Source organism: Vidua macroura, chromosome 18, assembly GCF_024509145.1.
Source record: "Vidua macroura isolate BioBank_ID:100142 chromosome 18, ASM2450914v1, whole genome shotgun sequence".
Classification (NCBI taxonomy): Eukaryota; Metazoa; Chordata; class Aves; order Passeriformes; family Viduidae; genus Vidua; species Vidua macroura.
The window spans coordinates 8108800-8132440 of record NC_071588.1 but is presented as its reverse complement, the minus strand read 5'-3'; the positions used below and the strand labels follow the sequence as shown (position 1 = coordinate 8132440).

The window sequence follows — 23641 nt, the reverse complement described above, 5'->3', positions numbered from 1 at the left end:
CCTATTTTGGTTTCAAGAAGTGTCAGCAGAGTGACCAGCACTGCCATGTGAGGCCACTACCCCCACTGCTTCACACACACCTTGGGACGGTCTGTTTTTGGGTCACTTTCCACATTCTCCATAGCAGTCAGAGTTTCAAAGCCACCAACCACCCTAAAAGAGGAAAGACATGTTATGCAGTTGTCACAGCATACTCAAAATATTCCTACACCCTTACCTTTAATGTATCTCATTTATGCCCATTACTCTAGCAGTTTTTTAAATCATCATGTTTGGGGAGAGAGGAGTCAGCAACTGTGTTTGGAAGACCTAAGATAATGTCATTCAGAGTGGAAGATAAGAATTTTTTCCTCAAATATGGGATTTGAATTTAAAATTAAACAGAACATGGAAAAGTGCAACACTCAGAGGCAAAGCAAAGCCCAAAACCTGGAAGCCACACAAACCAGCCAGATGAGCAAGTCTTTTCTTCTTCTTTGTTTTCAAACTGTCTGTGAGACCTAAGAGTGTTATCAGGAAGAGAATTGTAACTACAGCAGCACAGGAGAGCAGTGGCAGAGCTGTCTGCACTAACGCCACTAACACTGAAAGCACAGCATTCCTCCAGGAGAACATCATGACTGTGAGCTCATGAAGGCTCTGGGAAGGCAGCAGAGCATCAAGTCACAGCCACAGGGTAAGGCCAGGACACTTCTCAAAGCAGTTTTCACCTAGGAGGGCCTTAGAGAAGCCTGGCTTCTCACTTTTCAAGTCAACATGTTCAAACAGTTGCTTGAAAATGTTTAAGGCTGAAGGCTTTCTGGACTGTCGCATGTTTATTTTCAAAAGAAGTGTGGAACAATGGGAATGTTCTAGAAAAGCATATTTAGAAAGGATAAATGGGGAAACCCAGATAATTATAATCCTGTCATCCTGTCATTTATCCCAGCAAAATAATGGAATAGCAGAGACAGGACATGATTAAGAAAGAAAGGAAATAAGTAACAGCAATCAACAAGGTTTTGTGGAAAACAGTGTCTGTCAAACAACCTTCTATCTTTGGGACAACAGATGTGGATAACAGGGATAACAGTGTCCACGGAACAGACTTCTGGAAGGCGGCTGATATTTTGATTGAGGAACCAGAATGATATGAAGTGAATACAGTACACATTAAATAAAAAATTGGCTGACAGGTGTCAAAATCTAATTTTAAACAGGAACCACTGAGTCAGTATGTCTTCAGAGGGGTCCTGCTGAGATCAGCTCTTGGTCTCAGGGTATTTAACACTTTTATCCACCTCATCATCCACAATTAAATTTGAAAACAGCTATTCTTAGAAGAACAGTAAATAAAGAGGAAGACAAGCTGTTGATGCCAAGTGGTCCAGATCCATTAGCAAAGCAGGCTGTAGCTGGACAACATCTGTTTTAATAGAGCTAAGCCACATGGCCAGGAACCAAAAATACAGCCCATACTAACAGCTGTGGGACAATGAGAAGCAGCTGTAATTCTCAAAAGCACTGCTCCAGGAGCCAGGGGAGTTTGGGACCAGGAGATCAGAAGCAGGGGCAGGAATTGGCCACTGAGGAGTCCAAGGCTGCCCATGGGACAGGGCAAGCCAAGAGCCAGCAATCACCCAGCTTCTACAGGGGGGTAACTGTTTTGAAGCCTAATTGTTACTGAGACTACAGCACCAGCACAGGTAGGCTGGCAAGGGATAGGCAGATGAAATGGGGGAAAATCAAATTAAATTAAGCTGGTGGGAAAAAAGGATACCAAACTGGTGGAATATGTAGAGCATTTTATCACGTAACTCTGCTTTCATAGCAAATAAATAAATAATGCCTTGAACAAAATACACATGATATTCACAGTTACCTTTATACACTTTATACACTCGTACCAGGGTATTTCCCCCTCAAAGACATCTGTCCAGTCCCAGCATGGCAGTCTGCCTGTCCAGCACCAGGAGAGGCCTCTGACTCTCATCTGCCACGGTCTCAGCCGATCCAATGGAGAAATACACTTCCTACAGCACTCCCCAGTGCCCTCAGTGCCACCCCGTGGGCTGGGACAGGCTGTAACCACAACCAAAAGGACAGACCCCACCACAGAGAATGAACTGAGAATGAGAGGGTGTTCTACACCTGCCCCAGCACAGCTGTGCTTGCTCATGTTTCAGTGCTGCTCCAAACTCTACTCCCCAAGGGCCTGCTGATATTCTGTAATAAGGCTGTGACTTTTAGGTGCAATTAAAACCCATGGATGCAGGCTAGAACAGTCTCAGTCATTTGTGACTGGGGGGAGCAGACTGGGGGAGGCTGCACAGGGCTTGAGGACCCTGTATGAACTTTGGAAAGTTCATAACAAAAACTCAATTTTAAAATCTCTCTCCAGGCCAATATCAGATTCACTTATAACACTGGTGATTAACACCCAGCCCAAGATATATTCACTATATTTTAACTGCCCCAAAGGAAACTTCTGATTTAATATTGGAGGATTTGCTAGCCAACAGCTCGCTCATTATCTGCTTGTATGTTTTCATTTAATTAGGTTTCTGATAATTTGAAATGGCCAGATCAGCTGTGCACTGGCAATCTCAGCTGAGTAATCCCTTAGCCCATAGCTAGACCTCCCACAATATTAGCCCTAATGCATTTTACTGATGCTACCAGATCTTCAGTTGCTTTGCTAATTAAACTTTATAGGTAATATTTTGTCATTTGTACATTTTGAAAGGCTGTAATAGACATGGCATTCACAGGTCATCAGTAAATGACCTAAATAGTCTATTTTGACATGACTCTTAAGGGCTAAGGGGGAAGAAGACAAAGTTGTTATGCCTGCAGAGCATGTCATTATCTTTTCTTCTTCACTTCTTGTCTCTCAAATGGAAAATTGCTTCCTTTTCTCTCCCTCGCATTCTCCAACATTTTGCACAGAGTATCTCTGTGTACTACACTGTCAGCACAGTCAGCTCTCAATAAATATTTTTGTCTTTATAAAGACACCGCTGTAATACTGATTAAAAAAAAAAAAAAACCTAATTTGAATACAAACCACCAGCTCAGAGGACAGAGCTCTGACCAGAGGGACAGAAAATAATCTACAAGTTACTTCTGTTCAGGGAGCACTTGGGAGATTTGTCAGGGTCAGGCCCAGCTGAGGCTGGTATATGACCACTAAAAATTAACATCCAAAAGGACAAGGTCTGCTTGCAAACAGCACCCATCCAGTAAAAACTGAACAACACACTAACCTGGCAGTCAGATCTGGATGCAAAAGAAATTGAATATTCCAAACTGTAAAGGCTTTTGCAAGCTTTCATCTGATCTAAGAGAGACAAGGTATACGCAGGCCCTTGAAATGGCCCTTGAAATGTTACATGTTGTTATTGTCAAATCTCATTACATTACATTGCAGCACTAAAAATCAGTTTGATGAGATATAATGTATCAAAGCCCATGCACTGGCATCCCTCACAGCAACTGCTCCTCAGTGAATGAGGAAACCAACACACCAGAGAAGTTTTTGGGATTCTTTGCCTGTCCAACAGCACATATTTTGGGCCAAGAAAAAAGCCCAAATAAATTATATGTAGAAAAGACCATCAGATCAGTACACAAAAACATTTAAAAATCCTCTAAAAAGTGAGCTACTACTTAATATTATTCTAATATTCAAGGAAATCTGTACATAATTTTCAGTAAAAGAAAATGCAGACTCCAGAAATTCAGACTCATATCCCTTTATAGTCTTGACATGTGCTAAACGTGTGGCACAGACAGCGACTGTTCACACTGTGTTGTCTGGTCTTGTGCAATATCACTTATGCCAAGCTGGGATCCAGCATGGCAGGGAAGGGAGAAGGGCATAAACAAATTTAACCTTTTCCACTGCTTTTGGCTCTATTCCTTTTATAAGGTGTCATACATGCTTTGTCCTAAACTGACTGAGGTTTAGAAAGGTGTTCAGATGACACCCTACAGTGAAAAGAGTGACACTTTCAAGACACCATTCACATCAGAACAACCAGTGGAATTGAGAGCTTGCTGTGTGCTTCCAGTAGATGCTGAACAGAAATTATGATCTCAACTATATATTTAGCTCAGCAACCCTGAGACAGCTTGTATTTTTAGAGGAGCTTGATAAATGTTGCATTACATTTAAGCATGAACGACGAGGCAGGTACATTTATGGTATTTTTTTTTCTGTTAGCATAGGAATGAAAACAAAAATGTGCCCTTACTCATGCAATTCTATTTTCTTGAAAGCTGGCTAAGTTAGCACTGGAAATCTTTGCATTTCACATAGTTGTGTTATTAAAATCTTACTTCCTGTTAAGGCTCCTTTATGTAAACTAGTAACCTTGCTTCAAAACCACTGCCAATGCCTTTGCATGATGAAGAAGTGAAACATCCGGAGCAGGCTTTATCCATTTGCAATATGCCAATGAAAGTCTCACTGTACATCAGTTAATGCTACCCCAAAGAAAACTGCATCTCCCCTGCAGGCCCAGAGACATTCACACATGAATCTATTCCTCATACTTTTGTTTGGAAGAATTATAGAAATTAAGCCTTCTGCAACACTAGGGATGGCAGTGAGCCAACATGATAGAGTTTCCTGGTCAGAAGATGATAGAAGAACAATGTCTGGACTTTTTTTTAAAACAAGCTTTAAACTACAAACATAAAACAGAAAGAAAAATTGCTCTTTTGTAAACACATTCTGCCCCAAAGGTTATTTTTATAAAAAGGAGAACACACATTTATATACACACACAGAGGGAACAACACATATGTGCACAAACACGTACACTCAGGACAAAATGTTTTCTATGCATACACCCAATCTGCAATGGAGTGAGCAATTCAAATGTGCAACAAGGATGCAGCCAAAATGTCTCCATCTCTCAGCTAGATAAGGGCTTAATCTAGCAGGCGAGACACGGTAATAAAGGGTGCTGAAAAAATAAAACAACTTGGAAAAGAGCTTATTGAAACTAGACTCAACAGATGAACCTGGCACGAAAGGACTTCCCTGTCTTGGCACAGGTCCCTCTTCAGAGATCATACAACTGTTTTGGAAACGACAGCAGCCCTCATGCAGCTCCAACAGCCCAGTACTCATGTGCAGCCATGGCTTCCACAGGGAGGCCTGGCTCATTTCCCCACCTTGCCCTTTGCTCCTATTCTGGTGTCTGGGGAGCAGACTCTGCAGTGCAAAATTAGGTCAGTCTCCCTACACAGAATTGGCTCTTCTGCTGTCACACAGTTTCTCCAATCTTCACATGTACTAAAGCAGAAGAGCCACAAGAACATGACTTTTCCAGCTTAGAAGCAACTGGGATTCACTGATTCAAATCATACAGGGAATGTTGCAAGTGGAAACAGATAATGAGTTATATAACAGTACCTGGGTAACTGAATAATGCCTGGTAGTTGCTTTATGTAGCTAATTATTTTAGAGGACAAGAGTTACTTTCATTGCCCCAGTCCACAGAATTGCAGTAGAAAGCATTAAATAGGTTAAGGAATACTTAATACAGAGTGATATTGATCCAAGGGAAGAAGTCTTTTCCACAAAAGCATCTGGCAAGGAGAGAAGGGAAGAAAAGAGAAGAATAAGCTGAATGCATGTCCGCTATTGACTGATGCCTCCAGTCTGACCAAGCCTGAGGTTTCCCAAACCACCTTGTTCATTATTTCTGGGAACAAGAGAATTGAAGAATGAGCAGCAGAAACCTCGAGAGACAGCAGAAGTTAACCATGTAAGCAAATATGTACAGCCTCATACAAAAGAGTATGTCCTTGACATATTCATTTCCTGTCTCAGTTGCCACATTCTTTTCTCAGCTCTTGACAAACACAAGTGATGCTCTAATAAACACACAGAGCTGCTGTACAGATAATTTCCAGCTTTGCCACTCTGACCACAACACTTTTCTCTCTGCTCCCTTTATTGCCCTTCGTTTTATCGCATTACATCACATCATGTATTTGCAACATGCCTTTGTTTTCAAGCCCACCATGCTCTGCTTGTCCTAAATCTCACCCAAAATTCTGGAAGCATTTTTCTCCTTCTGTTGATCACTTTCCACTACTATTTTAAACATGCACATTTTTATATGTTCCTTTAGCTTTGGAACAGGCTCCCAAAAAACATCGATGAAGCAATTTCATTTTTTCCTTTTTCCAAAGGTGGTGGAAGGTAGGTTGAAACGGGTAACTGTCACAATTTCCCTGTATCTATATGCAATCTATTTTCTACTTACACAATTTTCAGGGACAGAGATTGTTGCTATTTCTACTAATAAAGGGCAAATACACCAGATCTCTGATCCACGAGAGCTGTGAACCATTGCAACAGGAAACATAACAGCAACATGGAGGGGACATGCTTGCACCTAAATTTCATAAAGAACACCAAACAGGAACCTAAGCTTATCTGCTGTTTTGGCTGTAATGTTCCTGTAGCCCCTGCAGGTCACAGCACAGCCAAGGCCCTGCTTGGAGCATGGGTAGGAAGGAGACTCAGGCACAGAGCCCAGGGCAGCAGTAGGCAGGACCCTCCCCAGGCAGCAGCCCCCTACAAATGCTTCTCATCCCCTCTCTGCAGAGCAAAGGCATATCAGTTGTTTTATATTATATCAGCTTCTAAATTAAACCTCTTACCAGCAAGCTAAAAGCCCACAAAAACCACCAGTTGGTTTTCATGTTAATTACCTCATTCTCTAAGTCAGAAGAAATAGTAATTACTAGAAATGGTAATTACTAATTTAATCTAGGCAGCTCTGTTGGAGCAGGAAATCCATGCAGCCTGCAACACACCTCCAAGGGAAGATATTCTGCTCTCACTCTCTGTTTTGGCTCCCCAGCCATACCAGATTATCTCCTTTCTTTTCAGTACCAGCATCCTCATCACTGCCACGGTGAGCAGCACAATCATGATGAGCCCTTCCCTGTCCTCCAGCCACACCTTTCTCCTGAGACATGAAAATTCCAGTGCACCAAGGCAGACACATGTCACTTCTTCACTGTCCCACTGCCCAGGTGTGGGCACTGATAGATTCTCCTACAGAAAAATTGTGTTTCAGACCAGTGGGGACATGAATAAGATGCATTTCCAGAAAAGGAACTTTTCAATTTTGCATCCCACAAAGGACCAAAGAAACAGAGAAAGGAGTAGGGAATGGTTGCCCTTTCACTCTTTTTTGTTCTCCTAAGTATGGAAAGCCTACTGGAAACTTCTATACAAATTACAAACAGGTCAAACTGTGCTCTCCAAGACACCTGTGTGACACTAACATGGAGCAGAGTCACGCAGGAGTAGCTGAGAGTAGAGTTCCAATCAGAGTATTTAGGTTTTTATATTAACTGAAATAAATAATCCTCAAATCTATATGAAAGTCAGAGCAGGCCAGTAAGCATCCAGTTAACAATACAATTAAACACTGATGGAAACAAAGAATCCTGATACCATGGGTTCATTCTGCTCTTAAACCTTGATATTATTCCTAGATATGCTTCCCAGATATTATTGTGCTACAATCAGCTCAGATATAGTCACCAAATCCTGGAATCACCCAGGACCTAAAATAGCAAACTGAAGTTGGAGTTTTACTGGGGGTACAATCTCTGGCATCTTCTGGCTTTTATGACTTTTAAAAACAATGCAGGTAAAAACAGCTGATGGATGTTGATGACAAAATACAGATCTCAAGAGTTAAACATATCAACCTTTTATTATTAAATTTGTAGGTAAATTCAATTATTCAATAATTCAAATTGTAAATTAATACAGACTGAGTAGGATACATATATCCCAGCATCTTAATTTTTACCTTCTTTGAATTGATCTTCATTTACATGCAAGACAGATCAGAGTAAAATTTCCCTGCTCTGTGTCCATATGAAGATGTCACTCAGTTTTCATGCAAGAAGCCAAATATTATTCTAAACCAACACTTTTTATAAACTTTTTCCTTGTATTTCAGCTAAAAATATAAGCAGCACCACTTCTTCACTCTGGCAACTAAGCTCAGACTTCTGTTACAGCAAAGACAATTCACAAATTAAGAGTCTTTGCTAAAACTGCAAACATCTCTGCTATATATGCTTAACCAGATTTACCTGGACTAAGTATTTACCTGGGGAAACACAGCAAAGACACTGGAGGACTACCCAGGATGCTCACTGAGGCCAGGCTGCACCCAGAACTGAAGACCAGGCACCTTTTCAGCTGAGCTGTCCTAACACAGACATTACTTGATGAGGTGGCCAGCTCAGGCTAACAGCATTACTGTAGGGGATTTTAAGGGTTTTTTGCAAGGTGGACTCAAATTGTTGCTGAAGTGAAATAGTCCTAAGATCTGGATAAGGTAAGTCCACCAAGAATTACTGACTCTCAGCTTTTAGTATTAGAATTCACTTTATTTATCTGCTTTCATGAAAGGACAAGGGAACTTTGAATTTTTCTAGGACAAACCTGAGAAAGAAAAAAGAAATACATTTCCAAGAGTGTAATTATTGAAGAATCAGTATTGGAACTAACAGCACTAAAATAAAGTGCCATTAAAATGAAGTAGTTTCTGCCTCAAAAAGTTGCAAGCAGGGAAGATGGATTAAATATATCACTTCCACTGTACAGCACAATTCACTGTACAGCATGACATTCAATCAAAGTAAACAGCACATGGTTCTATTTTCCATTGCCAACTTCCAAATGAATAGAACCATTAAAGGAATAAAACCCCAAATCTACAAGTAAAAAAGATTGTAAGATTCTCAGGAACTCCCAGTGCAGCAGGCTAGCAACATTCCCACTCCTGCCATGCACAAGAGATGTCTGAGAACAGCTCTGCTTGACTTGGTAAATACCAAGTACCTGCAGCAGAGGAAGCAAAGAGCAAATCATAACAAAGATTTTGTAATTTCTTCTTCAATAAATACCTTAAACTTTATCATGTGAAGACTTCACTGGAAAAGACTTTCAGAAGAGACTTCTTTATACGGAATTAATTTCTCTCACTGACTGGGCGTTGGTAGTATCTTTATATATGTGTCCATAAATATACAGATTTTATACCATTGTCAGGAATAAAAGAAAAGAAGAATAAAATAAAAAAGAATAAGAAGGGCCAAAAGACCTCATCCATGAAGAAGCTCTATGCCTGATGAACAGTCCTGTCATGACTAATTTTTCACTTGATGGCTCATAAGAGGATGAAAGCAGTATTGAAGAGCTAATCTCTTGTGTCCCAGCAATTAACATGCACAAATATCAGCATGGTTCATTACATGATGGTGATTACTTTGCTCGTGACTCCTGGAGGGCCACCCACAGAAGGGAAGTGAGGCAACTTACAGCGATGGAAGGAGGAAAAAAGGCAGGGTCTGCTGACTGGCATTGGTGCAATGCTGCCCACCTACTCATGACCAGGAGAACTGGATTGTGAGCTGGGATTTTGCTCCAGTTCAATTACAAGAGTCACTAGATTCTTCTCTTTAGGCTTCAGACATACAAGGGAGAATGTCTGTTATGCTGCTGCCCAAAATATCCTTCACTTACCTTCCAAAAACTGTGTGCTTCTTGTCCAGATATGCACAAGAGCGGAATGTGATGAAGCTAGAAAGAATAAAGATGTAACAGTTACCACATTGTCCCACTGACCCTCAACAACAGCCAGTAATGCTTAAACACACAAAGTGTCTGCAAAAGCTTTTGGAGAGAAGCCAAGCACCTCTCCTTCTCTGGCTCCTCTCTGGAAGGCCTATGGACCAAACATCCTTTAACCCCTCAGTATTGTGGGTTCCACCTGGATTTCTGGAGTTTTGGCTTCTCACTTTTCATCACACTAACATTTTTAAACAGTACTTCAAGAGTGGGGTCTTGCAGCAAGTCCAAAATTAATCTGAGCATCTGCCTCCTTGGCCACACAGGCCCTGGGAAGCTCCTGCAGGGCAGGCAGACGTGCGTCCTGCTTGGGAAGAACATTTCTGGTGCACGATGGGCAGCTTGTATCCAGCAAATGAAGTTACATGACACAACAGCCTCTGCCAGTGGAAACTTCTACTTTCTGGATATTTACTTTTTGTATTTCTCTTCCCTTAAACTGGCCTGTTGCTGATCCATTTCTCCTCTGGACAGAGCACACTCGTGCACCAGATACAAACATCCCAGAAGAATACTTTGAAGTGTCAAAAATAATTAATTGGACTTTTAATTTTGGGGGCTGTACTTTTAAACTTAAACATGGGAACTAAAACACTAATCCAAAGCAACCTTTACTACTAAAGCTTTACTCTAAAGCTTAATGCTTCTTTGGAAGTCCTGGACTATAAATGTATGAGACAAAGGTTTCCACACTATGGTCTGCAGACCACGATGGCCTGTCTTGGCTGGACATGCAGTGCTGGCTCTCCTCCCTGTCTCCATCTGTTACACTACATAGGAGACAGCTAAAAATATATAAGCATTCCAAAAGCACTTTTCCATATAAGCAACTGCCTCAGGAAGTTATATGATTGGAAATAGGAGCAGCTGTAATGTTCCAGACAGTCTATTAAGATGTAGCTTGCCCTAGGAAAGCACTGGGATGTAGTGCAGAATGCAAACTCCTACATGGGATACCACTTTATTCCTGAATATCCAATACTTAAAATTATCACATGGTCAGTTATGTAGCATTGTAATAAAAAACACCTGAGAAATAGCAAATACACAGGGAAAGCTTCTCATCTGTCACTGCAGTCAAAATAAATTAAAGACAACAGAATTAACATAACTCAGGATGGTCCCAGAGAAGTCCTGAGCATTATTCGAGCATCGCCTTGTAGGGGGGACCCAGTCCCTGTGCCCTGTAGTGCCTGTCACCTACAGGGAGAGCTATTCACAGAGTTCCTAAGGCTAGAGGAGATCTATCTAAGTGCTGCCTAGGAACCTTTATAAATATGGGCAGCTGGACTCTCTTAAGAACTTACATATAAAGGAATTTCATATTTCATTTGCAAATTTTATGAGAACATACAATCACATTTACAGCAGCAGATGATGTGACTTAAAATGGCACATCACTTATGGTCTCTGTAACTTCTGTTATTAGAATCCCCTTTGTTTAAAAAAAAAAAAAAAAGAGGAAAGAAGCCTCTACTCTCTCCTAATTTAGCACGTGAGAGCTGGCAGTAACATTCAAATCCAAAACAAGTTGTACAGCAATTCGATCCAGCAAACTGCCCCACACGTGCTTAGGCTTAAGAATGCAAGTAAGCCTAAGAATGTGAGGCCCTGAGACAAGCCCTTGTGTTTAATTAAAGCAAATCACACTGCTGCAGAGTTTACAAGCCGTCCTAACACCCAGCATCACGAACAGCAAGACCTGCTCCCTCCCTCCCTCCTCAGTGCCAAGTCACAGTACCCTACATACACACACACTATCTCTTTCCTGGGGCTCCCAATAAAAGGACAATTTTTTATATTACAGTACTTACAGAGCAACCAATAAATAGTTGGCTCAAAGTGACACAGAACATTTTTAAAGGACTGCAAGCAAACACCCATACTAATGTTACACATGAACAAGGCCATTACAACTTCAGTATCTTTAAGTTTTCCCTCATTTTAGTCCTCATTCTGCTTTTGTACATTGGAAACCAGGTTATTCTCCCAGAATGTACACTCTGCCATGTCTGGGTCTACACATTTCAACAGAGCAGAACTGTTTTTCATTTATTAAAATCAGGTGACTAAAAAGAAGTAATATTACCATGGAGTTTATGTTTCATCTAATTCCTTCAAAAAGTTCAATATGGAGCTAAATTTAAACAGAATGAAGAGGTGTGATAAATGATGATAATTATAGGGGTAATACTGGGGAGGGACACTGACAAAATCAAACAAAAACTGCAAATCATTACAAAAAAGATAAGTTATTGCTGATATAATAAACCCTCCTTGCTGTGCTTCACTTTGCTCTTAGATTAGCTAAGAGCAGCTGTAGCCCTGATTGCAATATGCACCACTCAACAGAATATCTCCCTTTACTGAACTTTACATTTAGAGTAGCTCACAAAATGTCATTTTTCTTCTTAACAGAGTGAGAGATAATGTCCAGAGGCAACCAATAATGCACAAGAAAGCAAATGACTACTTACAACTGTGATTTGTTTGTGTTGGGTCCTGAATTTGCCATACTAAGAACACCACGTCCCGTGTGGGACAAATTGGGCTTGAATTCATCTTTGAAAGGTTTTCCCCAGTAAGATTCTCCTCCTTAAAAAAAAAAAAAAAAAAAGAAGAATCATGTTTGTTTCCATTAGTTTCCCACTGTGTGTTGCAACAGGCATTGACATCAAATTCAAGGTTTCCAGCACTTGCAGTCACTGTGTGTTAATACATTGTTACCTCACCCCTATCTCTAGGCCAGTATTTGAGCACGACCTTGAAATCTGGTGTTGGCAACTGGCAACACATTTCTGTGCCCTCACACTATCAGCTGCAACAGACCACACTTTATCAACAGCTTTATGTATCCTGTGCTGAAGAACAGTCAAGGATTTAATATTTTTCCTCCTGGTCCATCATAAATTTTCTCTTTTGAGACATTAAATCTTTAAAATTGGCTTCATGACAAAACACAGAGCAAAGAGTTACCAGTTTAATTGCACTCTGGATATAGCACTGCCTCTGGAAATAAAATATCAGGGAGATGAAACGCTTTCATAGAATCAACTAAGAATAGGAGCTATAAGCTCAAATACTTAATCCCAGACTAAACAATGAAGAATGACGACATAGAGTGCTCCAAATTAAAAGGCAAAAATTAGATATTTGGACTAGATACCTGGATTATGTGAACACTTATATGCAATGAAGGTAAAAGAATGATAAAATTGCACAAACCCCAGCCCCAGCCCTCCAAAACTGATTTCTTTTCTGTGACTGTGCACAGAGAGAGGGTCCGTGAGAGGTCTCTTCCTGGCTGTCATTTTTACATTATTTATGACAGATCTGACATTTTAATTTGCACTTTCCTTCAGGATCATTCTTAATAAGAAAAATGAAGGCTGAGATGAGTCACAGTTTTACAGTCAAATCCATAATCTTGTTTGACAAACCATGAAAAAATATTTCACCTTAGGACAGTATTAAAAATAAAACAAACAAAACTATCCAAACAGGCAGCAAGGCTTGTCCATCTGCAGAACTGGCTCAAGAGCCCTCCAGAGTAAGTGTATCACTGGAGAAGCAGCAGGTCAAGGAGGGATCTGGATCTGTAGTGCTCCTCAGCCATGTGCACACATAGTACAGAAAGCAATTTGATGATATGGCTGCACACAGAAGCAATAAATGAAAAGAAGGAATGAATCAGGCTCCTATTGAAAATCTTAGCCAAAAAAAATCACAAGAGTGCATTAAATGAGGAAAGAGTTTCAGATGATACTGTGAAAATAGAGCATCACCTATGGACAGCTGCAAGTGGAACTAAGTGAGAAATTCTGGAAGAAGCCAACCAACTTAAAAACCCAACTAATCATATTCAAAAGACCTATTAATAGAGTTGAGTGTTGCCTGCTCTGCAGTTTGACAAGAGGTAGCAAAAGGGAACAAACCCTGTAGGGATTTTCTGTAATCAGGAGTACAGCAGTGGTTACTTCAGCAATCTCTGGCTATTGAATGTTCTAAGATCACCTAAATTATGTCAGCTTGATCCTATATGCCAATATTTTCCTGAGGTGGGTGACAGTGATATGGTACGGTTGCAGGCAGCTCTGGAGGAGTTTGTGCTGTCTGAATTTTTCAGAGGGCAGAGAACATGAGCACAGTCTGTTTAGATGGGACACAGCAGCAAGTGGCCAAACCTGTGAGCCTGCTACACTCTTCATGTGCTTCCAGCTGATGTTGGAATTACAGCCAAGCTGCTGAAAGACAGTGGAATCAAGCCTGAAGCCTTCACTGGTCAGAAAAATAATTCAAAAGGAAAGAGAAAAATTGTGAATGACAGAGAGATTCTCTCTTTCTGGCATTGCAAACAACCAGACCCAAGAGCCTGCAGACAGGAGCAATGAGCCATGATCTTTAGGTTTTGGAATATTTATTTTTGTATGATTTCATTTCGGATCATGCACTGCAGGTCAGAATTAATCTCATATGTATGAAAGCTAGGTTTGGTTCATTCTGGTTCTCTGCAAATAAGCACTAATATTTTAGCAGATAGTTACAGCCCCTGCTCTGTCTGCCATACAGCTCTTTCCAAGGTTAATTCTGTCTGCCCGGGAGCTGCAGCAGGAGCAGGGAATGGCCTGTGCAGCATTTGCCTAAAAGGCCAGACGTCTGTGAAGGACATAACTGAAGTGTCTGTGGAGACCTGGCAGCACAGACTGGCAAAGGGCAGTGGAGATGCTGCAAAGGCACTCAGCAGAGCAGCAATGGCTTGGGGGGGGTTGTTGTTATTTTGGTTTGGTTTTTAAAAATAATTTAAAGAGAATACTTTTTTTTTCTTTTTCAAGGAAAACCCCAAAGTATTCTCCTTAAATTAAAAATAGCCTGAATGTGCTTTTCATCAAACTCCAGCTAACCTCTGGAATTGTTCCAGGCTTCAAGTATCTGCTTGAACCAGGACTAGACAGAACAAGTCAGAAGATGGCAAGTTACATCTATGTATTTTTTTAATTACTGAAATCCGGCATGACTTTCTCCATGAAGATTAAGTACAGACCCCTCATCAGTCTAGGGCCATGGCAGTACAGTGCCTAATGCTCAGCTGGAACAGGGATTTTACATCCTTACCTTTTACTCTCCACATTAGAGCTCAATGTAAACTTGGGAAAACCACTCCAGTTCCAAACCTACTAGTAATTATGAGGTGTTTGTAAGTATCCAGCAGATTTTACTGTGTTTATTATCAACACAGTTGGGAGGTGTGGCCATACATTTTCTGAAAGCAGAATGGATGCAGACAGAGGAGGTGGGAGCATGGCACTGTCTGGCTCCAGCCTTTTTATGTTACACTCCCTGTATGTGCCACAAAGAGAGGAGGCTCCTCCTGACACTCCCCAAATCTTCCTCAGAGTGCACACAGATCTCTGCTGGCTATATTTGGAGTCACGATGATACAAACCCCTCACCCCAGTGCTGATGTACCAGCCTACAAGCAAAGCCCACAGAAAACAAGAATTGATTCCGGGTGTTGGATTCACAGCTGGCAGCACTGCCTGTCATTTCACCTCCCTCTCAGCTTATCTTCTGTCCAAGTGGAGCTGTGTGCCTACCGGACTTGTAAATGTTTCTGAGATCCTGTTACAAAAATGCTGGAAAAGAATTCTGTGGGCTTCTGTGCTAAAAATCAGTTCACATGGCAGCAGCCATGGCCCCAGCATGTACTGCCACTGGCTGGATTGGTGTTGGGAATAATTACAGCCTGCACATGGGAATCTCCTGCTTGCACAAAGCTGGAAATGTACTTGGGATCAGCCACAGAAATACAGTGCCTTTCAACAGCATTTAACCTGTACAGTGTCAATGCCTTCAGGAGCCAGAAAGAGTTTTTGTACAATTCTGTAAAATAAAAATCACATGCCTACTCAGATACACATGATTCAAAGCTGCAGGAAGCTGGGAGACAATTCCACGCATTCTCCTTTTTAAAAAAAATTCTCTTAAATTAAAGATGTGTTTAACTCATTCTCACACAGAGTTGAAATGAAACAGACCACACAGCTCTTAGAAAAGAACATTAATAATTTCTGTGGCTATCCAGAGTGGCAAGATATATTTAGCTTGTACTGAAGCATGGTTAGTTATTCAGGCTTGTATCTGCATCTTTACTGTGCTGATAGTAAACAGGTGAACAGATCTAAACTGACATCTGAAGCAGTCACACATCAGCAACTACACAGAAAAAAAGCCACAATTTCAGATTGTCTTTTGAACTAAACCAGATTACTCTTTGGTAGTCTTTGTTCCTACTAAAAGCATGGTTTTTTGAGGTACAATCATAGAATTTGTGCAACTTTCTTGCAAAGAGCTGAGAGATGCATCTAAAGCTTCAGAAATGTAGCAATCCAAAAGCCAGGTGTGGGCTGGGAATCATCATTCATGACAGTTGTGATTTTAAATAAATCCTTCCTTTTTCTGGCTTAAAAACTGCTAAGCAGTGGTAAGGAAGTAGGAGGGTTCTGATTCACAAAAATGATGGCTTACTTTCTGTAATTTTCTTCTTGTCATTTGGAACAACAAGGCACACAATAACATCTGACACTTCTGTAGAGCTTTCCAAGTGAGATTCTGGAATCATTTTGCAAGTATGAAAGCCTTAGCTCAGGCAGTAAGTGCTTCTCTCCTTTCCAATAAGAGGACATAGTACTCAACCCCACAAACTCCAGAGTGGATTTGCAGAGGGACTGCAGATTAAAAGGAGTATATTCTAGATAAAAAGGTCTTGCTCCTGCTTTTGCTGTGCTTCAGTCATGCAAGAAAAGGGGCTCTAAAACTGGTACAGTTAAGGAACTTGCCATCTTAGGAAATCACATTGCATTGATCAAGTTTGTCCAGAGTCCTTCGCTATTGACATTTCAGAGGAGCTCTTCTTGCTGCCAAACAAAATGCAATTCCCCTCTACCAGTAGTATTTCATCCTGGACTTTTACAGCTATAATGTGCCTCCTTTGTGCCCTCCTGGGTTCATAAATCACAGGCTGATTCATGAGACCTTCCAACAGGTTGCAAGAAAGAGTAGCTGAAAAAAACCTGTGCTGCTTTGAAAATGTGATGCTTTGCATATAGTTTGCCCTTTTTCATACAAAAGGGTTAGGATATTAAACCTATTTTTTCTACATGCAAATTTTCTTCTATTATTTGGAACATTGAAAATACAGAACAGCTGCTCCACTTGTACGACCGTGAGTTAGAATTACTCACAGTGTTCAACCACTTACTTGTTATGAACAGCAGGAAAAGAGATACATCACAAATCTAAAATTAATTTTCAAATAATTAATCATTACAAAGAATGACCATGACTCAGCTTATTGCTCTGAATACTGTCTCTATGGGTGGTTATTTTGTTAGAGAAGAAATAAGCTGCTGCACCACAATAAAATTTCTCCCAGTAGTCTTATGAAACATAAAAGTGAAGGCTCTAGGAAAATGAGTCTGGTCCTCCAAATCAGTGTCATCCTTGCAGGAGTGTATATCTGACTGCTCTGGCAGTGCAGGTCTGACAGCTATGCTAAGGTAAAACTCCATTCCCCACTCTTTTGTCAGGGTGGTACCTCAACTCCCAGATGCCATAATGCTAATTTCCACCCTTCTCCATTCCAAGGTTAACAGCTGAGTACCAGGAATTAGCTGTCCTTCACGTGTCTGCTGGGTCACATTTAATTTACAACAGTCCAAAAGAGACTCAAAAAGGACATACTGGGGAGCTGAATAACAAACAACAAAACAAGGCTCAGGGCTGCTTCCAGAGAGAACAGTTCAGCTGGAGCAGCCTTGGGAGAGGACGGTCAGTGACAACCAGCTTGGCATTTACTTCTGTGAACGGTTTCTAAAACACAAGCACACTTAATCCAGGTGAGCCAAAGCACGGTTACAGTCTGTGTATGTATGACAAGCAACCTTCTTCATGTTGTACTGATTGTGCCCAAATCCACCCAGAAGATGAACAGTCCTGGGCTTAGTTAGCAATGGAGTGGGTGATCATCGCAGCATCTGGGGGCTGCAAGCATAAACCTGACACCCTGACACATGGGATGAATGTCAGATGACAGAAACCAAATGGTGGGAAGATATTCAAACAAGTCTGTTCTAGTTCCTGAACTAATGAACAGGAATAATTAAATAAATAGAGGAAGAATATATAGAGGCTTAATGCATCTTCCATGTATCAGTTTAGAAAAGGGTTTTTTTTTTTTTCAAAAAACAAACAAAAAGGCCAAATCTCTTAGCTAGAAATTATCACTTAAAGCAGAAGGTTCTGTGTGAATGAGGAAACAAAGCATGTTCTTTTTGTTCTGAAGTCTTCCTACAAAAGACTCTAATAGAAACAGTTTATAATATTGACATTTAAAGGGTAACCTCCAAATAGTCCTCCCTATTGCCAATTGAAATATCTGGGAAGAAAGCCCTGTTCTGTTCTCATATGCTTCTCTGTTATTACAGAAGTCAAGTTATTTACTTCTAAAGCCCATTTAATCTTACAGACTTTTTTTAGATTTCAAAGGTGTATCTTTTTTTTCCCCTTCTAAGAAGCAGTGAGTCAAAAAAATACTGAAATCCCTCCAGCAGAAGACATAAAAGAAGGGAATTTATCCTGCAAATAACAAAGAGGCCACAGGCAAAAATGGTACAAAGTACTGAATCCCAGTGCTTTACTCCAAAGCTTTCCTGAAGTGAATGCCTGTGATCACATTAATTATGCACAAACAAATGGACCAACATTTTTACAGCATGGGAGCCCAGGAGAACATCAGTCCATCTGCCCTGCTAGAGCAGTGCTGCTGAGCTGAACCCTCCTCTGGCTGCCCTGCTGCAGAGGGAACATCAAGCCTCAGGTCTGGCCACCTTCTTACAGCTCGAGACACACAAGTGGAATTTCTGCCTCACAGAAATTCCTGGATCTATCCAGTAGTCAGGAACAAATCCTGACAGACTACTTGCACTCTGTGAACTGTCTAAGCAGCTTCTCTGAAGTATTAAACACAAAGGCATGACAGTTCAAGAGCAATCTACAGCCCACCAGGCTCCCCATTTAGATTTTCTTGTGATATTATCATATTCAACAAGCGATTAGGTGAAGACATATAAAATTCAATTGTCTTCCAAAAATAAAAGCCATTCAGGTGCAAAGAAGACACTTGCACCGTTTGGACTCTACAATGATTGCAGTCAGTCTCTAAAAATCTCCAAGACTCATGTCTATTTGAGTGCACACTGTTCATTTCATTAGAACTTTAATAGTCCTGACAGATGTTTGCGAGACATCTCGCCTGCGATATACTCATATTTAATTAAGAATGACAAGGAGGAAAACAAGATGGAAAATACTAGAGGTCATTAGACTCCTTTTTTTAAGTGAAAGAATATATGTAGGAGGATTTTCATCCTTTGTGCTCATTAGCATTTCACTTCCTACTGGCAAAGGCAGTGGAACTGAGCTTTGCCCTTCAGTGCAGCAGTGATGCCAGTCCTCTGCCTCTGTTAAGTCTGCTATCTTACAGCACTTCTGCCATTTGCACAAACAGAAGCAGGAATGACACCAGCAAATTAATTTGCATTCCACAGCAGGATCTGAACTCCACCCTGCAAGGGTAAGAGGTGTCTGAGTCAACCTATTAAATCTCTCCCATCTCCTGACACCTCTTTAATTTCTCATTTCAAAAGATGTTCCTAATTATGTCTTTCGGGATTTGAACCAAGACTTTCCATATAAAAAAATCAAATCACATTTGACAGTCCGAGCATAGATGGTAACAATTCTTGTTAATGGGTTTTTGCCATCAAAACACTAAACCTTTAACAAGTCTCAAATCCTGCAACTGTTGATTATCACATACACTACAAGAAAAGTTGTTGGGCCACTCACACTAACATAATTAACAAAGTAAATACAGCTGAAGTATTTAAGCAGGCAAGGAGCTGGGGATGCTGGTGACAGTCACAAGTGGTCAGATAGAAGGTGCACAAGGAAAATGAGCAAATTTACAGCAGTGACCAGAGGTATTACATAACCTATGTCCTGTGGTGGGCAATGCTGTGACACCCTTTGGCTGCTCTGCCTCCTGACCATTCCTGCTATGACTGTTCCCAGATCTCCAACCAAGGGAGAAAGAACAGGTGAAAGAATTTTGTAGCAGTGATCCCCAAAAGTTAGAAAAAGAGCAGCTTGGGCATTACAAGGCAACTTAGCTGGAAGAACAGATGGTGTCTGGCCAATCACCAATTCCAAGGCAGGTCTCAAGTATTTCATTAACACTGAATTTGAAAGCGACTTTGCATGAATGTGTTTCTTCCTTTATTCTTTGCCCTGGAAGACCAGCTGTAAAATCATTATAATTTTCATTTATTTATTTTCTGAAGGAAAAAGGAAGCAAAAATGGCAAGAATTCTGCAAGGAAGAGAGCCCAAGCTTTAGACTGAGAATATATTGGATGAAATTTTGAACATAGTCAATATGGTCATAAAAATATATCAAGGAAACCTCTGTTTTAAAGTAAACACAATGTCCCACTTACCATCATTTAGAGAATTTTAATTTTAAATTGTCTGGAAGTAAATGTAACAACACAGCCCATGAAGTGAGAACAGCTTACTTGATTCAAACTCAACCTTACCTGTTCCTGTTCCAGTGGGATCACCTCCTTGGATCTGTAGAATTAAAATTAAATCAGCATTACCTATGAATCTGTGTGAAAGACATTAAATACAAACCATAAAAGCCAATTGTGCTCAATTTTCTGCCTTCCATATTGTGTCATGTTGACAAGTCAGCAACAAGGAAACTATAACTTCTTATTTGGAGCTTATTATCAGCTGGCTGTCATCCCTGACATTGCTTATCCATAAGCAGAATGGCGGTTTCATAAAAATAATAGGTCTTTTACGAGTAAATAGGGAAAAGAACTGATCTCAAATGGGTTAACCAGATCATCCTTTTTATTATGTGCTGAATCAGAAGCTGCTTTTTAACTGATGATGCACTGGTTTTGGAATTGAAAAGGCTTTGCATTTTGCTACCAACCCTCCACATGATGGGAAGGCAAGAAAAGGGGCAATATGGAATATTTTTTGTATCTGAATCTGTATCCCACTCACTACCTCCAGTAGGAAAAATCCTCATGTGAAACTAATCTTTGAGTAACAAAACAGTGTGTTAATCACTGTACATGCAGGATCTACAGAAATAATATTCTATGCTTTAATGCCAGTGGAGGGAGTGTAACATGATCAGTTTCAAAGTAATAGCACACAAGCACAATTTTAGTTGTGAGCTTAACTATGAGCTGAGATACACAGTGCTGTCAAAAGAAAAAAAGCTTTTTGTAGGATGACAAGACAGAATGTAACATTCAGTGATGTTCCTTCTGAGTTGTGCTCTGCCTTCAGGATCAGGTTGTTCATTCTTCTGAAAGGAAGTTACAGGGCAGCTACAATATCCTAAGCTGCCTGGACTGTAACTCTGTAAATAAAGATCTTTGACTACCAAAGACACATTTCAGGAACACAAGGTGCTCTTTAACTCCTTTACAAGAAAGCCTGGGCACCCAGTGCTGGAGCACACTAGTAAAGGATAACCTGATAATATCCAAGTACCACAACCTGAAACAAAAATTCAGATGCTTGCTAAATTTTCATCTGAATGGGATTTCAACAGGCCACAGTATTACTTATCCAAATTAGCATTTCCCTCTCTCTCCTTCTGTTCATTAACCACCCACCCACATCTTGGGGAAGAGCCAAGGCAATGACTCTTCAAGGCTTTGTCTGGAATACCAGCAAATGGAGTGCTGAATGCAGTGATGTTCTGAGTGACAGCGTTAGTCAGAGACAATTGTTAGTAACAGCCGTAAGTACACACGGCATAGGTTAGGAGAACTCTCATTCTGATGGTATATGTAATATACTTCTATTGCAAGTTGTCATGCATGGAACAACCTAAACCTGAGGTAAGTTAAATATATGGGATATTTTGAGTACATCATATATTGTACATTACACAGGAGGTTTTTAATACTCACCACAAAATTCCGAATTGATCGGTGAAAAATTGTTCCATCGTAATAGTTCTTCTTGCACAATTTGATAAAGTTTTCACATGTTCGGGGTGTCTGAAAGACAATGGGGAGTTTCAATTAAGCACAACCTTTAAACAATCATTACAGTGGCTACAATAATCACTTTTCACTTGTGCCTCACAAAGAAACAAACACGTAGAACTCAAAGAGGATGGAGGCTCTGTCTATAGGAAAAAGCCTGTAATATACCTTCTTTTAAGGTACACTGGAGAGACACACACTGTGTTAAATAAATTAAACCCAGACCTTCCAATTAGCACAGAGAACTGTGGAACATTAGCTCAGATAACAGGAATTCCCAGTTGGCATCTTAATGGTGAACACAGGTAAGCTCAGAGACTTGCAAGTAACTGAGTTCCAGCAGTGCATCACAATCCTGTTCCAAAGGAGGGTTTCTAGCACTGAAAAAATGTTAATTTCCCAGAGTAAAAAAAGAACCTGACTTCTCTGCTCCACTATTTCAAAGTGAGCACATTGAAGCTAACTCGGAGAGAAGCATTTGGTCCTCTTTACCACTTGGAAGTAACAACGGGACTGACCCAAGTCACTGGAACACAGGAAAAAAAAAACCTCAAACTGTTTTCAAAATTCTAAATAAAAGAAAAAGATGCTAAATATATATACAATATAACTTCTAATTCACTTTTACAGTACAAATTAAAGTTATTTAGTGAATTTATGAGCCATGATATTCAAACATACTGAAAAACTTACTTTCCACCTAATCATCCTTCCACTGTAATTGTAGGGATTCTCTTCTCTGCAATACTAAAATACCTTCAGACATACAAACACAAGTACAGAAACAGCCTGTTTTCTATACTTGGACATGTTTTCCAGCCCTGCTGTGGATTATGTGCATTGGTCTATTTCAGTTTTACAAAAGAATACATCTAACTGAGTTCTTACAGGCCATAAAAATATCCTTATTGCTGGATGTGCTGGCAAGTAAAGCCCCAGCATGAGCTGCAGGGGCTGTAAGTGAGCACACACAAGACTTGTCTTTGTGAAAGGCACCAATCCACTTTGCACTGCTGTGAAATCACTCTTGGTCTGGGAGCTGCTGAGAGACAGAGACTGAGACTGAGCCATGCAACCTGAAGCGACTTAAAAGCAAAAAAAAAAAAAACAAACCAAGGCCAGCCTGATTATAATAATTTAAGGATGAAATAATCTCTATCTCTTGAAAAGCTAAAAGCTAGTTCCTACAAGTATTCATTCAGACCCTACAGAACTTTCTGTATATTCTCATCTGAAACACAGTCATTCTCACCCCTCTTTATTTACACTGAAATGTCTCTTAATTTTCCAAACAAACTTTACCTGTCATTTTAAATTCTCTATATTGATTCCTTCTTAATTACTCTGCTCAGATGACAGTTGTCAGTTGGGCCACAAGTGAAAAAATTAGCAAATTCTAATCATACACCAGCCATTATTTCAGATTTCCTACAGAATTCATTACTGAGTTAAATGGTAATGGTACCATAATGGCTTTATGGTAGAATGACACCAAGACATGTACTTTGGTAGCATCCTGAGGGCAACTCCTAAGTAACTATAGTCTATAAAAATTATATCAAGCAACAGGAGGTTCTCGTACAGTTTCAATGTTTATAGTAAATGTGATTTTTTTTCCTTTGAATTCAACATATATGCTTTAAAACAATCTTTGTACTTAATCCTTCTAGTAAAATTCAACCCCTGAGGAATCACTTGTGGAGCACAGTTTTCCTTTATAAGACAATATCATAACAGCATTGATCCTAGCGTTTTGCTATTAGTTATTACTTGTGGAAAATGTCAGTAAGGATAAAATTAAGTTTAAAAATTTCTTTATGAATCAGAAATGGGATCAGCAG

The 23641-nt window shown here is 40.2% G+C and overlaps 1 protein-coding gene across 1 annotated transcript in view; it reads right to left on the bottom strand.

Annotated features, from left to right (window-relative positions):
* The window catches only part of PPIL2 (peptidylprolyl isomerase like 2), a 67813-nt gene that overhangs the window by 3543 nt on the left and 40629 nt on the right, over window positions 1-23641 (bottom strand). The window contains exons 13-17 of the mRNA XM_053994112.1: window positions 21723-21812; window positions 20319-20352; window positions 12142-12259; window positions 9560-9616; window positions 81-153 (exon numbers count right to left, since the gene is read on the bottom strand). Of these exons, the coding sequence (XP_053850087.1) occupies window positions 81-153; window positions 9560-9616; window positions 12142-12259; window positions 20319-20352; window positions 21723-21812 (372 nt within the window). The remainder of the gene's footprint in view (window positions 1-80; window positions 154-9559; window positions 9617-12141; window positions 12260-20318; window positions 20353-21722; window positions 21813-23641) is intronic.